The following is a 16,724-nucleotide window of genomic DNA, read 5'->3' as shown; positions in this document are numbered from 1 at the left end:
CCAGCAGTTTTGATCCATTGTGATAGCACAGTGTAATCTCTTATGGAGCTATAAGAGTGGATCATATACGGTTTGAAGAAAACTTGGCTGATCCTTTGACAAAAGGACTAGCACGAGAAAAGGTTTGGAAAACCTCGAAAGGGATGAGACTAAAGCCTGTAGAAAATTGAGTCTTTTGTGATAGCAACCCAACCTATAGACTAGAGATCCCAAGAAATAGGTTCAACGGGTAATAACAAGTCACAAGTGATATGAGTGAAGTCTTGCTAATTTTAATTTGAAATATTATTCCATGTCCATCCCTAAGAAGCATGACATCTTGAAGCGTTTTTAGGTTGAGATTTTTTTTCTCTTAGTAAGGTCTATACTCTATGTTGAGTGTGATATCTAACTACAGGAATATCCTTGATAGTCTTACCTATGTGAATGTGGAAGTGAGGCTGCTTTCTATGAAATCTTGGGCAAGTTTCTAGAGCGTTCACTATACTGGGATACAAGCACATGGCCATAATGTGCTGGAATTTTTGAACTTCACCTTAATAAAGTTATGTGTGTGGTGTTGTCAGAGATAGAGTTCAAAACTATAAGTTACTCTAGTATAATCTGGATCACTAACACTATGTACATGTTCAAGTTGAGAAACACCTTTACTTATGCATAGCTTTATGATATGTTGGTTGATATACAGTTTTTAAATAAAAACAAGTGGGAGATTGTTGGAGCAGTTATGTTTTTATTTAAATATTTAAATATATTTATGTTTTGTTTTACTACCAATATTATATACATAACGTTTTGCTTTATTACCAATATTAAAAGTCAATTGATTTTGGCTTAAGGAGTTATGCAATCAAACCGTTTCGTTTGTATTTCTGGTTTGAATTTGAATTACGTTTTGATTGTCCCGTTGTGGTTTTTATCTTTTGTCTATTTAGATTTCTTGCAGCTTTGCACCACTAATAACTCCTTTGATTGTAGACCGTTTTGCACCTCCATAAACTCTCTTGATTCCCTATGGTTTTGCATCTTTATAAACTCCCCTGATTTCATTTTACATCCCCCAATGTCTATTTCTTGATATATATATTAGTTAGGCGTATGGGAGAAAAAATACATGAAAGGAAAAAAGTTTTACATATATTGATTTAAAAAGCAACATATCGGAAAGGTGTAAGTTCGAAGGTTCTTCCGGTGTGCAAGGAAGAATCTTATCAGAAGAAGAAGGTTCTGAGTTGTTTTATCCTGGGGACGACGTGGTGTTTGTGAACTGCTTGCACACTTTGGGCAGAGCCGCGAAACATCTTAAAGAGAGCAACTTAGCCCGCGACTCATCCCAAGAATCGTTCACCACTCAAGGCTTCTACGTTTTTCGGGTAACTTCGTTGCTTTCTATTTCAGTTTACAACAATAGTCAGGCTGTATAATTTGGTAAATCCACCACCACAAGCCGGATCCAAATTGTGAAGGTTTTTCTTTTCTTCCTTGTGTTTTCTGTTTAATTTGTGTGTTGTTTCCCGTTGAGATGAGAAGATAATTGTAATCTAGAACAGAATCTAAGATGCAATGCAATGCGAGATCGATGGATAGATGTGAAAGATTTGAGATAATTAAGGAGGATTAGGAAGAATGAATGCCAGAAATGACAGAAACAAGAAAGAAGAGAAGAGGAAAGGGAATAGGAGGAAGAGAAGACAGGGCTGCTCTCCTTCAACCTGCGAAATCTGCCGACTGAAAGGATGAACGTGAACTCTAGTCTTTTGGTGTTTCATTTTGTTTAGGTGTAATAGGATTATATCATCTTATCAAGTTTGCTATTGTTAGATTAATTCAACGGCTCATATACAAGAGGTCCTCACAGATCCTCAAAAACAGGACCTTACGAGAGCAACTCTTGTTAACTTTTATCTTGTGATTAGTAAAATTGTTTAAGGGATAGCAGTCCATGATCCATCTTGCAAATAAGGCATATATTTTGTCTAGCTAGGTAAATTTTTTGAAACAATATGTACCCTTATTAATCTCATTCTTTGTCATCCAATCACTTTATTAACTACGTCTTTTTTTATTCAACAATATATTTACACTATACAGTATGAGAATAAATTGGTACCGTACTCGTTATCCACGAGATTTGAAAGTAAAGACGAAGAGGCCAGCAGACCATAGTATCAACTACGTCTTTTGATTTCACATTTTTTGTGAAATACATGCACAAATCCTTTCTAGGATATAACTAGAACGTAGAACCCTAGTTATTTTATTTTATTTTTCCGGATCCATCTCACATAAATCACTTGACCCCTCTACCACCCACCTATATTTAATTTTAGACAAATAAGGTATATGCACATTTTAAGCGGTGGATTCTCTCTCCGTTTTCCTTATTTTTTGGTACGAAGGGATCAACAGTCATAAATACCGATCCATATAGGTAAACAGGTAAACAGACAGATTTATAGTAAAATTCTATAATTAAATACATTAAAAAAATTATTTTTCTTTCTTAATTTCTTCCCAATGAAATTCAGATAAAATGATTGATGTATAGATACCTTTTACAGCATGTCATCTATATATAATCATCCAGCATGTTAAGAGCTAAGTTTGATGTTGCATGCTAAATATGGATAAAACTCAAATGATAACCACCGTTGGCTTCCTAAAAATGTTCCGCACCATCGAAAGAATGGCTGGCGTTGAGATTTTGATAGCTATCCCACACATTAATCGACCCTAGCTATAAAACGTCAAACACAATTATGTTGTATTTGTCACAACTACTCTAATATTCTCGGTCGATCTTCAACCTTTCTCTCACTAAAACGTAGAGAGGGAAAGAAGACCTTTCTCGATCGAAATCAAAGAAATTAGCATGGGTAATTGTGCTAGTGAACCAAAGACCAAGGGTGATGATGCTGCTGCAGTCCCAGTACCCGAGCCCAGGAAGGAGGAATCGGTTCAGGCCAAGGATGTGAATTCTGTGCAGCTGCAGGAAGAAAGCAAGGATGAACAAAATAACGATGGTGGTCATAACAAGCAACCCTCTCTTGGGGCCTTGCTCAAGGAGGTATACAGTAATAATTCTTTTAATTTCCTTAATTTAATTGTAGGCCAATTAGGATGAATTTCCTATATAGTTATATGGAATATGGACGCAGAAATGCATGCATGTATTCGACGTATATATCACCATTTTATTTAGCGGCTTGCGTAGGTTTTGAGTCCTAATTAACTTTAAATTTCATTGTTTTGGACTTGTTAGACACATTTTTACATAATTTCCAATGTAGGTTTATAAGATTTGTATGCTTACAATTACAAATTAAGTTAAGTTTCCCTCACAAGTATTTCGTTCATTCCAATTTCATATTCCCACATCTCTTTTCGTAATTTTATGGATGTACTTATTATTGATACATCCCTTAATCTATGAACTCAGGAAGAAGAGAAGACAGCCGAAGTTGCGGCAATGCTAGAAGAAGAGAAGATAGCTGAAGTTGCGACAAAGCTAGAAGAAGAGAAGACAGCTGAAGTTGTGGCAAAGCTAGAAGAAGCGGAAGAAAAGACAAAGACCACTGAGAAGAAAGAGGAGATAGCAGTTGAGCTCGAGAAAGCACCAGAAGCAGCAGCAGCAGCTGTAGTTACCCAAAAAGACAAGAAATCTGATATTGAGGAGATCAAGAAACCCCAAGAGGTGAAGGAGACAAAAGCAGAAGAGATCAAGGAGACAAAAGCAGAAGAGACCAAGGAAACAAACCCAGAAGAGATCAAGGAGACAAATCCTGAAGCGAAGGACCAAATTTGAAATTAAACCTGCTTATAAGGGAGTGACTGTGGGCTTGTAACTTGAACATTATATACAACTTTGTGTTTCCAGTTTATTGAAATGGATTATAAGGTTATAGGTTGTAATACTATCACTATAGCTAGTCATGGGTTAGAGTGATGGCTACAACCTTACCTCTTACCCTTCCCTTGTCAATCATTCTCACCTCATCAACTTTCTCCCTAATTTTAGGGTTACTTTTCTTGTAATTTGGATTTAAGGTGTGTCCTGACTTTTAGGGCTTCAATCATGGAGTTGTTGTAGTTGTTACAAACAAGGATGGTATGTCCTTTTACCATAGGGTTGTTGCCGGTCACCTTGGCTCTCTATAAGAGCTTCCTTACTTGTAAATCTCACACTATGGTCAGTATACAAATTCTGAAATTCAACACAAATGTTTTGAAGAGAATTTACTCTTGGGAATAGTAGTTGTCAAAGTCAGAGTCTCCTTTCTCTCTAAATAAGTTTGGATTGATATCAATGTACTAAATTTCGCTAACCCCAATTTAGAACACTATAATCGATAGTATATTGCACACACACACACACACACACACACACACACACATGCTTGCGAGTTCGAAGCATTTTCCATTTTGGCCTATTTATGAAATGCTCCTAAAATTCAATAGCTTACTATCTGTATTACACCTCTCACCGACCAAGTCCCACCCCTAAACGCTGGTGCACAGAGTCTTAGACCATGGCAAACCAATTTTTCAGTAACCTTTTTTTAAGAAATTAAACCTCGATAGCGATCTTTCAGCCTGGTTTGGTGGTTGGCGGGGAGGGAGGGAGGGAGGGAGAGAGAGAGAGAGAGAGAGAGAGAGAGAGAGAGAGAGAGAGAGAGAGAGAGGTGGTGTTGGGGGTGGGACGCATGTGGTTCCTTTGTGGCTAAACGATCTTCCCCGATCCCCCACTCTCAATCGTTTTTTTTTTTTTTTTAAATTTTAAATTTTAAATTTTAATTTTATTACTAAAACGAATTTTAAGTTTTCTGTAAAATTTCAATTTACTCAATTAATGAATATTGTAAACTAAAAACTAACGGAAGTGACTAAGATTGCTAACCTTTAACAACAGAGTGACCTAATTGGTTAAATTTCACAATAACCATTTTTAAGTACAAACGATATATTGCCACTTAGTGCTACGGTCTAGTGGTATTCCTCTTCATTTGTAAGTGAGAGGTCTTAGGTACCATTATCGCCAAAGACGAATTTAAACTATATTATTGCTAGCTCATTGTGAGGTTTAACCCACCCCCGCTCTTTAGTTTAGATAATATTGTTTGTTCAAAAAAAAAAAAGTACAAACAATATATTTTACACTAAGAAGAGGGAAGAGTTCGGCCAAGCCACACAATGGACAACCTAATCTGGTTTCGAATCTCTTACAAGTGAAGAGGAATACTACTAGATTGTAGTACTGAGCTATTGACAATAACCAAAAAGATTTTAACCTAAAACATAGTGACAATTATTTATTTATTTTTTTAAGGGTTTTTATCAAAAATGGTCTCTGGAATTGACTCTCACCATCAAGATAGTTCCTGAAATTAAAAATCAATCAATGTAGTCCCTAAAAATAGGTGTTGCAAATCAATGTGGTTCTTTTGTTACAATTTTTTAAAGTGTTGATGTGGCACATAAATGGGCCTCATAAAGTCCTCTTTGTCTCACAAATAGTCCTTGAAATTGACCCACAACATCAAAATGGTCCCTGAAATTGACCTGTGATATTAAAATGGTCTCTGAAATTGAAAATTGATCATTGTAGTCCCACAAATAAGTGTCTCAAATCAATGTAGTCATTCCGTCACAATTATATCAAAAATTCTGTTATGTGCTAATGTGACACATAAATGAGTCACACAAGTTTAATTAAATTATAAAAAATAAATACAAATAGGCTTAATAATTTAATAGTTAATAAAAAAAATTAACCCAAAAACCCAATCCTGCAATCACCTCCGATTCCAGTCCATATATCTATACCTCATTTGTTCTCTATTCTCTAAAAAAAAATCAATACACCCATCTTTATACACTTCGACACCCTTCACTGTACTGAACATGGATCGAGATCACCTTTGGTGACTACTTAACCCATTGGCAACGACTTCTGGGACATTACTGTTAACATTTAGGTGATCAACATCCTCACAACCTTAATCTTGGAGAGTTTGGTAGGCAGTTCCCTGGTGGTTTGGTGATGCAAAAAAGGGCGGTCTCCCTCGAGATAATGAGGTTATAACCAAGGTGCATCTATTATTGGTTGAAAAATATTTCCATAACCCCTCTTGGGCCTTAGTTAAGCCTTGTGCCTTTGAGAATTTATGAAAGAGATATCTCTTTGGAATAGGCCCTAGCTACTAAAAGAAAAAAAAAATTTCATTGTGCAAAAAGGTATTTAGACAATTTTTTTAATTAATTATTAAACCTACATCAGCACATAATAAATTTTTTTACATAATAGTGGCGGAAGGATCATATTGATTTGTGACACCTATTTTCAAGGACTACGTTGATTGATTTTCAATTTCATGGACCATATGGATGGTGTGGGTCAATTTCAGGGACCATCTTGATGGTGTGGTCAATTTTAGGGACCATTTGTGATAAAAATTGACACAATCCGACCCGGAATGTCCACTAGGACTCCAAATTGAGTTGTGTTGGCCGACACCTAAAAGGTGACAAATCCATAAAGTGTAGTGATGTGGAAAATGTGAATAAATTTAAACCTAAAAGTGCCTAAATACAAGAGTGCGCGGTGAGCGGGTATGAACCCATTTCACACGTGATGATAGAGTATAAGTACAATACAATAAAATAGGGTGAGAATTATATCATCGATGGTAATCATCTACACCAAGATTTGCCAATAATCCTCGTCGGTACAAAAACTCTACTACTAGAATCTGGAGGGGCGAAAAACAAGGGTGAGTGGGCCTAAAAATAAAATTTTAATAAAAACCTTTTGAAAACGTTATAACCCCTCGCCGTAAAGTCTGTATAGTTTCCAGAAAATAATAATACTACATAAGTACGAAAATGAATGCACAAGTGCAGTGAAAACAGAAGCATGACATGCTACAGTATCTTAGCAATAATAAATGTAAGTCAGGTGTGAAATCTGTCTAAACTAGCATAACAGTCAGAGTCACCTAATGTGACATGTACAACTGGACCTATTGCTCATAAATCTATGTTAGCACACGAGTCGGAGTCAACTAGTGCGACCTATTGCTCATAAATCTATGCTAGCACACGAGTTGGGTGTAAATACGTACGCTCTAGTGCTACGATCACGTGATGACTAACAATAAATCACGGGTCACCTACGAGTCGGAATTGCCTAATGCAGTCTGTACGACAGGCTAGCACCTACTTGGATCCAAGGCGAGCATGCAGTGTGGGAGGTGAACATACACGTGAAAGCTGTGCCTTGGCTTAGGGCGGGAGCACTAACACTGGGGTCCAGCAATGATGAGCTCTAAATGAATATATACATGCTCATATAATGCAACCACTTCAATCACATAATAACTTACTTGAACTTACCTGCGCCCCCGTAGGATCATTTGGCATAATCACAAATCTCATCATAATGCGATATTTAAATATAACACCTTTAAATCATGGCATGTTATGCATAACTCAGTTCAAAGCATTTGTGGAAACTATAAAATTTATATAGATGTACTATAAAAAGCAAAAAGACTCACTCACCTGAGGTCCGTGCTACAACTCCCTAACACGAATATTGAGGCGTCATAAATGATCGGTGCCTAGAACAATTATCAAATCACGTCTCAGAATTCTTATCAATAGAACACGTAACTTACATATCATATTCAGGAAGATCCGTATGTTGGATTCCTAATCCATAAGTTTCTAATATTCTCAAATATTATGTACTATAACGTATCAAAGTTTGGTGACAATCCAACGGTCGGATTGTTGATTCATTTATTAACCAAGTGGCGGCCCTTAACGGAAATATAACCAAACAACGGAAATTTCAGAAAACGAAGGGCATATTTGGGTCCGGCATGTCGAGGAACCCAAGGAAGGATCTTGGGTTTTTCCCTCATGTGTCGCCGCATCTGCCGCCGAGCATGGCGGTCGGCCGCCCCAACTCACTCGAAAATCCAACAACTCCAAAAGTTCTCAAATTTTATAGGAATGAAGATCTTGATGAGAGAAATAACTTTCATTTCTATGACTAAGGCCAATTTGGCCAAGAAAAACCTCAATTTCTCCCAAACTCGTCAGAACCCTATATTTGGGGGTGCATTGATTCGACTCCTCCGGTGCTTTGGTTGATTGGGGTTTGTTCTTGGGTTCAAGGAGAGTCTAATGGTGGTAGAGATCGATAGAAATCATTTCACAAATGGTGATTCAAGGTCAAGACCCACTCGGACCCGTCGATGGGTTTTCTCACCACATTGAGGCTAAAATTTGTTGGGTTTAGTTAGAATTAGGTGATGGGGTGTTGTGGTGAGGTTTGGTGGTGATGAAAGGTTGAAGAAGGCCATAAATTGGATGGAAAACCATCGAAAAACTCCAAGGAAGTTGGGTCATCGCGCGGGTCAAGGGGAACCCGACCGATTCGCTCAATCTCCTTTTCCCTCATTTCCCTTCTTGGTCTCTCTTCCCATTGGTCACTCACTTTTCTCTCTTCTCCCGGTCGGGCAGTGCCCATCTTCTTTCATCTCCACCGCCCAACTTTTCTTCCTTTTAATCTGGGCCACACACGTGGCTTTCTAGATTTTGCTCCAAAAATCTGGAGCATTCCAGAAAATAATAAATTTACAATTTTGCTCTCGACTTCATTTGTTAATTACTCCTTCGTTATAACTTCAAATTATGTTTTGTTTTGGCCCACGTGTTCGTAGAGACGAGTACTACGAAGATACGCCAAGAAAATGAACCTTACGTGACATGACAAGATGGTAAACAAAAGTCAACGTCTTTGCCTTGAAGGGCATTTTTGTAAATTCACATTTAAAAATTATAAAGGCTATAATTTTTGGGGACGGGTCATTACAAAAAGCTGTAAATCTTGTGGGGCCTATTTATGTACCACATCTGCATTTAACTAAATTTTTAACAGAATTGTGACGGAATGACCACATTGATTTGCGACACCTATATTTAGGGACTAAATTGATTGATTTTTAATTTCAGGGACCATTTTGATGGTAAGGTTCAATTTTAGAGACCATTTGTGATAAAAACCTTTTTCAGAATAATAATAAAAATAGGATCGTACTATTCACACACCCATTTTTTCCTATACACACTCTTGTTAATTTTTGGTCCTTTATATTCTTCAATTCATTCAATCAAATGGTTGAAAATTAAGAAACCTTTATTAATTTTCTACGCATTTCTTGTTCCACAGTATTGTGGATTTTTTTTTTTTTTGGTAAACTAGAAATGGTATTCCAGGGTAAAGGCCAGCAAGGTACAAAGAGCAAAAAGCATAAGAGTGCCCAGTTACAAGATAATCACAAAGCAAAAAATGACCCCCAAAACAACGGTTTTAAGCCCAGAAACATACAAACCAAAAAGAAAACCTTTACATTCCTGCAACCACCGTCACCACCAACACTCAACCGAGAAACAGCCACAAACCAAAAATCCAACCCGTCATTATATATCCAGCCAACCAAATCCGCAAGAGAGATGGAGAATGCGACTCTAACAACATCCAAAGACCACCACAAAGATTGGCACAACAACCAGAAACTGAAGGAAGTTAGTGAGAGATAACCCACCAACAACAAAGCCGTTAAAGGCAACCAAGCCACCGAAGACAAATCCATGAGAGGTGGTGGTGCGAACACCCAAGCTGGAGCCCTACGCACTTCCCGGGAGAATCCCTTCAAAACGTGTTAATGGTCCAAAGTTGCATATCCGAAAATACATGGAATCAATGACTATTGGAACCAAGTGGGAAGGTAAGAAAAAGATGGAAGAAAAACATGGAGATTGATGGTGGGAAAAGAAAAAAAAGGACGGGAAAAGGAGATCGGAAGTGATGGCTGAGAAATTTGATTTTTAAAGCATAGAGGGTTGGGGGAAATGGCAGATCGGAGCAAAAGAAGTAGGAAAAATAAAAACTAAAAAAAGAAAAGGAAGCAAGGAAGAAGGATCACCGACCCTGGCCGTAGCTAGGGTCGGCAATGGAGGCGAAACAGAAAAGTAGAACCAAGCTCTAACAACCCGTCTCGGGATTTACGGAACAAAAAGGGTATTTTTTGTATTTTCACTAAGTTTGGGGATATTTTCCTTTTAAAAATGGTTTTTGGGTCTTAATTGGTGAGCCCAAGGGGCCCACCTCCTGATTTGTCCCTTGGTTCCCTTCCATTTTCTTTTATTTTTCTAAAAAGTCTCTTTCTCTCTTCTCTCTTATTCTTCCTCTGTGATCTTTCCCTTCTCCCTCTCTCGAAACCCTCTCACCCTCTGATCCACCCACATGCACACCTTTACCATTTACCTGCAACACCATCACCATCACCCTTGTGTTCTAAAAAATGAAGAAAGAACACCACAAACCCTTCTCTTCCTTTCGACCGGTACTGTTCATCATCTTCTCCGTCGTGTTTCGTGTTTTTCCAACGTTGGTAAGCTTCTAAAACCCTTAGGATGTGTTTTAGAGTTAGATCGAAACTTGTTTTAAGTTGTGTATACATTTGAATCGCAGAAAATAGTTTGGAGTAGCTTTTCCAAATTTTCTGGCGAGCACCGCCCCTTTCGAGGCAATTTCTGGCCAAACCATTATGAGTTAGCTACGTGCAACGTATCAATCTCTTCGGCTCGTTGAGCACTACAACTTTCCTTTTTGAATTACCCAATTTTGTTGAGTATCGAAGAAGTTATGGGCGTTTGAAGTTTGCCCAGAAACCGGCCAAAACCTTAGCCTAAAAATGGGTCAACCTGACCCATTAACCCAAGGTCGAACCCAATTACCCAAGCCCAAGTTTGAAATCATAATATATATGTGTTTCATAAAACATGGGGGTTGGTACGCTAATAACTGTTTTATTATATATATCAACTTGGTCCACTCATGTTTGTTTTGCGCCCCCTTCAGGACTTAGAATCGAGGCGTACAATCCCGGCATCAAGGCACTTCCGCATCGGCATCTTCGAGTCCTCTCGGCGTAGAACCCATTCTTTTATTCATTCAATTTTATATTATTTCTTTTAGTGTTCTAGTTAGTTGTATGCTCTGAACACATTTCTTAAATGCATATTCATTATTCTTTTATATTTATAAGCTTTATCTGCCTCTTTTTTTCAGCATTTGCACTCAATAAATGGTTTTCGTCACCCTTGGGTATCGGCCAGCACGTGCCTATCTTGGTATTCGAGGAATATCGGGATCGGGGAGTGTCACAAACTTACACACAAGCAAGATTCTAAAAAACGCTAGGCGTTAGTCGAGTAGCGAGTTAGAGCCTAACGCCTAGGCGACCAGGTGGGGTTTAGGCAAACTAGGCAGATTTAATTAAATATATTATATTTCGTGTAAATAATTGTCTATTTATACTTAAAATATATATGATTTCATTATAAACTACAAAATGGAATGACATATATATTATGAGGTATTGGAACATAATGAAAACATAGAGAACAAGTATATAATGTGTGTTCCTTTAAGTATTCAACAAGTCTCTTACAATTTATTGAAAAAATAAAATGCAAAATGAAAGTTATCTATTTTTTGTCTAAGTGAGTCGCAACCTAGGTAGGTGTCTAGGTGGATCTGGGCGGGCTTGGTGGTCTAGGAGGGCACCTCAGTAGGTCTAGGTGTCCTTTCTTAATTTTCAAATGCTTAGGTATTAATCAGGGAGGTGGCCAACCGCCTAGCTCCTAGACGGGGCCTAGGTGGGGCTAGGTGGAGATTTTTAGAACAGTGCACACGGACAAGAAGAAACTCTCACAGCAGGGAAAGAAAACCTCTCACATGAGGGAGAGAAAGTCACTTCAGTATTGTGGATATTTTGATATCAAAAAGAAAAGAGGAATGATATTTGACAGGTCAACACAGGCAGGTAATGATATCCAAAAGAGGAAAAAAAGGGAAAGACATATCCAAGTAAGTAAACTACTACTTTCTGCCAATAAAGTTCTGCATTTGAACCGCAAAATTTTAGGTCTTAGAAAGAAGAATGAATGTGGCCCTAAATTGGAGCCCTATATAACCCAAGCCCTAAGCCGTAATCTTATCAAAATCATATCCTATATTTCATCTCTTTCGTCTACATCTTGTTGTTGGCGTTGTAAAAATGGGGAACAGTATGGGACATTGTGGCTGCGCCGATGGGAAAGATGCAGTGAAGGAAGGTCCTACGCCATTGCCAAAGCAACGAGATCGTGTCGATGCCTCTTCGACGACCAAAGTGGAGGATGATGTCGTGGCGCTCGCAGGCCCTGATTAGTCTATTGGGACATTGCTCAAGGCGGTAAGCATTAACTTTTTACTTGTCTAGCAATTTCTTTTGTGATCTTATAATTTTGTTTCATACTGAGTTCTTCTTTTACTTGATATTGGTTTTGTTATTGGGTTTATCCAAGACTCCATGTTTTAAATTAAGAATTTTTTTATTTATTTTTTATCAACACTTCTATCTGTTTCTTCCTTGCGTATATTAAGTGAGTTCAAATATTAAATTCTTTGTGGCCTCTTTGTGGCTTATCTTCTGCACCCAAATTCTTTAGGACCTCTGTGGCCTATCTTAGAGTTTGACACCTATCCACTGCTAACTTCATTTTTAAACATTGTTAACCCTCTAAAAAAGATTAAGAAAATGGCATCCACCTCCATCGCAAATTTGCAAGATTGTTAAAAGTGGAGTTAGTGTGAACAAGTGTCAAACTCTGAGAAAGGTTCCAAAGAATTTTGAGTGCAGAATATTTGAACACAATTTTAGCAGTCTTGCTATACCTTATTATTATTATTATTATTATTATTATTATTATTATTATTATTCACCTTTTTCACAATATAGAGGTTTATAATTTGCAATCTGCAAAACCTCAATTGTTATGAGAAATGATCTATCGTTGAAAAGAAAAAAAAAAAAAGAAAAAAAAAAGAAGTGTTCTATCCAACAACAGAAAAGAAATAATCTCCACACGCTTTTGTTTATCTTCTTACTGTTAATTTATTTAATTCAAAAAAATAAGTTAGTAGAGAAAAAAACAATTAGGATGCGAAAGTTACTTCTTATAATTCTTCTTTTTCTTATTTGTTTACTCATTCTCAGATATGGTATACTGTGTTTTATACATCCTCTTATTTAAAAGCGGTATGTGGCATCATGCTTTATTCTAAACGAAAGATGATAAAGTAACTTGGAGGAATACGGTGATAGTATAGGTGGTGCCATGGTGGTGGTGGCAGCCATGCTGATGACAAGTGGTGTGCCATTGATGGTGGCACATATGTTTTCACTTTTGTTAATGTATAGAAATGACTATTTAGATGAAATTTAAAATCAAAACTTAAGAGCTTTAAATTTCAAATTTTTTACCACATATAATTTATTAATTATTTTATTTATGTATCCAAACAAGTGCATTTATAAATGTCAATTAGAAATTTTGACTTTGTCTATATTCTAAGTTTAATTATTTTTCTCTCCTCCTAATGGAAGGTACATGTTCTTATTGAATATTCACCAATATTTTGTTATTTTTACTTTTTAGAGTCTATTGAAGTCATACATACTAAGGCTTTTGTTTATTATGTTTAATACAATGATTATAACCTATACAAAATTAGGTTAATATAGACGTTTTAGATTGGAACCTATAATTTAACATAGTGATTTGGCATCTGCAGATTGAAGAAATGAAAGAAACCCATCGGGAAGGGCCATCTGAAGTTTTAAGTGAGTCAAAACAAGAAAAGCCAAAGAATGAGGAAAGAGGAGGTTCGTCACTAAATCAGGGTTTAGGGTAAAGTTTTTGAATCTGCAACCAACCACAGAAAAACGAAGAATAAATCCATATATCTGTCAAGAAAAGGAGAGACTTAGGGATTGCCTCTTATTCAATAATTTTGTCCTAAAAAATGGTGTATTTTGTTTAAGGTGGAAAAAGGTTTTGAATATTATGATCATGTCATAGTGTATCTAGCTAGGTTAATGAAGAGAATTCATCCAAATCAATTTCTCTTTTTCTTGATACAAGCACTCTTCTAGGATTTTTAAGTTCTCTCATACACTAGCGATACTTTTCACTAATGGGGCGGGGATTTGAACTAATGCCAATTTGATGAAAATGCTCAAATAGTAAACAGATTAAAACAAAAGGACCAATTAGTCAGATTGCAAGCACATATATGCATGATACATTTTTTTTTGAACAAATGATATTTGCTTTTACAGAGAATTGAACTTAATACCTCTCACTTACAAGTGAAGAAGAATATCATTAGACCATAAGATAAGTGTCCATATATCCATGACATATAAACATTGAAATCTAATCAAGCAACTCACTATTGACCAAAAAAATCACGATTGAACCCAAATTCTCTGCTAGTCAAGTGATGATCTAATACAAATACGTACAGCTCAGACACATCAATTTGCCCAATATTGGTCTAAAATGGCTCTATATGTATCACATACGGAGTATATAAAATATACTAAGACATCAAGATAGTTTATATTGTTCTAAAGTATCTTCTCAATGTTGTAAGAGGTCTCAAGTTCGACTCATTCTCCCCATTAATAAGAAAGAAAGAAAAAAAACACCATGGTGTTGGTGAATCACACAACGGTGGCCCGTGGGAGGCTGAAATACTTTTGTGAGTCTTCCCGGCCCCCATAAAAGTAGATTGCCGTGACAAAACTATTAGTTGGTCTCTTTTTAAAAAATAAAAATAAAAAAAAAATAAAAAAAAAACACCATCTAGCTATTAGTGTGACAGTATTTCTCTCTTAACACTATATATACTTTTTCTAGATCCTTTATTAGGGGTTCATAATGTCCTATTCCTACACAGACACACCTAACTATACACATTATAAGGTATGAAAAGAAAATAAGAGTTTTTATTCTTTTTGTCATTTAATTCAACAACTACAAAATCTTATCTATCAGTGAATGAGATGGAAACTCAAAGATTGCCAATGTAGATAGAGTTTTAAACATGTACTTTAAAACTGAAAATGTATAAGAAAGTAAAAATAGATTAAATAATGAAATAAAGGCATGAAGAAGACGGTAAAAAAAACCTTGTTCACGAAGGAGCAGACAAATTTACAGCCGAGAACAATGTGGTTGAGTAAGCTGGTGAAATCTCCGCATCCCTGGGGATGCTTGGAATTCTCTTTAAGAACCAAACGAATGATGATCATCAGTTCAGTTTTGTGAGCATCAGCAGCATTTCTCTATTATTAGTGAATAATGAGGATTCAGATTTCAGAGACAGTTAAAAGAAGAGTACATAGAAGAAGAAACTGAAATGAAAGAATGATGAAGAGGCATTAGTAGATATTGTATTCCACATTCCATTGTTATTGCTATAGTACTGCAAAGTCAGATGAGACATACTGATGTCAGATTGATGAGCGATCTATTCACCCCTATGAAACGAGGATACTGGCATCCTCTGTATTGGCTTGAGATACCGCCACATTGAGGTAAGTTTCTCTCATATAATGTGGGATCTTAACAAAGAGGATAAGAATAACTTCTTGTGGCCACTTCACTTTAGGGTTAGCCACAGGCCGAGCTGGGCCCAATTTTGAAGGGATTGGACCGGACCCGGATTTAAAAGAAACAGGTCGGGCTAGGGCAGGTACAACAAATTTTAATACAAAAACTGGACCTAACCCAGTTAGTTTGAAGCGGGCTGGTTTGGGCCTAGTCCACGGGTCCGTTTTTTTTCTTTTTTTTTTTTTTTTTTTTTTCTTCTCTTTTTCTTCTTCTTTGTCGACCGAGTCGCACCAAATTAGGTGGTCACCAGCCGAGTTTGGAGCCTCGCACCCATCGTCTTTTTCGATTTGCAACAAGCCATCTTAATCTTATTCGATTTGCAACAAGCCATCTCCATCTTCTCTGATATGCACGAAGTTATCTTCATCTTCTTTGATTTGCAACAAGCCATCTTTGTGATGTCGTGAATCGTATGGTGGCTGTTGTGATGTCGACGCAGTCGATTCGAGGGGTGGGAGGGAGATAGAAAACACTAAAGTTCTCTAAGTCTGGGATGTCGTCGAGGACTCAAGGAGGACAATTGAGGTTGTTGGGCCGTCGTGGTAGTCACCAGGGCCCAGACTCGCGATGATGGTGACGTCAGGATGGTGGAGGAGATGATTGACGGAGAGTTACAGAATGTGGGTGGAAGAATAGTGGAGGGGATGGTGGAGGAGATGATTGACGGAGAGTTACAGAAGAAGAGAAACAAATCCCATCCAGATTCCATTCATTCCATTTTAGAAACGGGCCGAGCCGGGGCGTTGTGCTTCTATAAATTTGGACTCAACCCGCCCCACAAATACCATTGCCCCGCCCTACCCCACCCTGCCCCATTTCTTCTTTAAAAAAAAAAAATTAAACCCGGCCCGTACCCAATCGGAACCGCGATTACCCGCCCCGACCCGCGATTCCTAGGATCCAAGCCAACTACACAAGCCTCATGGTTATAATTTGTCATTGGATTTCCTTTTATCTTTTTTCATTGGATTATTATCTTTAGTTCTTTTTGTTGGATAGAATCAAAACACCATAAGATGTTATAAATTATTGCTCAAACGGTCTATCCAAAATCCAAACGTGAAAATAAGCAATAAAAGCATAATTTTTTTATTACAGAAGATGTGCTACCGGAAAGCTCTCACACAGCATAACATAAAAAATAA

The 16,724-nt window shown here is 37.2% G+C and overlaps 1 protein-coding gene across 1 annotated transcript; it reads left to right on the top strand.

The window, feature by feature from the left end:
* Nucleotides 1-2,795: 2,795 nt before the first annotated feature.
* On the top strand, nucleotides 2,796-4,212 carry LOC108866036 (titin homolog). Its single transcript, XM_018644019.2, has 2 exons — nucleotides 2,796-3,067; nucleotides 3,440-4,212. The coding sequence occupies exons 1-2, from the start codon at nucleotides 2,873-2,875 to the stop codon at nucleotides 3,803-3,805; spliced, it is 561 nt and encodes a 186-aa protein (XP_018499535.1). The 5' UTR covers nucleotides 2,796-2,872; the 3' UTR covers nucleotides 3,806-4,212.
* The last annotated feature ends 12,512 nt before the right edge of the window (nucleotides 4,213-16,724 follow it).

Source organism: the organism of the source record quoted next, unplaced genomic scaffold (genome assembly GCF_019419815.1).
Source record: "Pyrus x bretschneideri cultivar Hongxiangsu unplaced genomic scaffold, Pyrus_bretschneideri_v1 Contig17, whole genome shotgun sequence".
NCBI lineage: Eukaryota > Viridiplantae > Streptophyta > Magnoliopsida > Rosales > Rosaceae > Pyrus > Pyrus x bretschneideri.
This window is presented reverse-complemented; position numbering and strand designations above follow the sequence as displayed.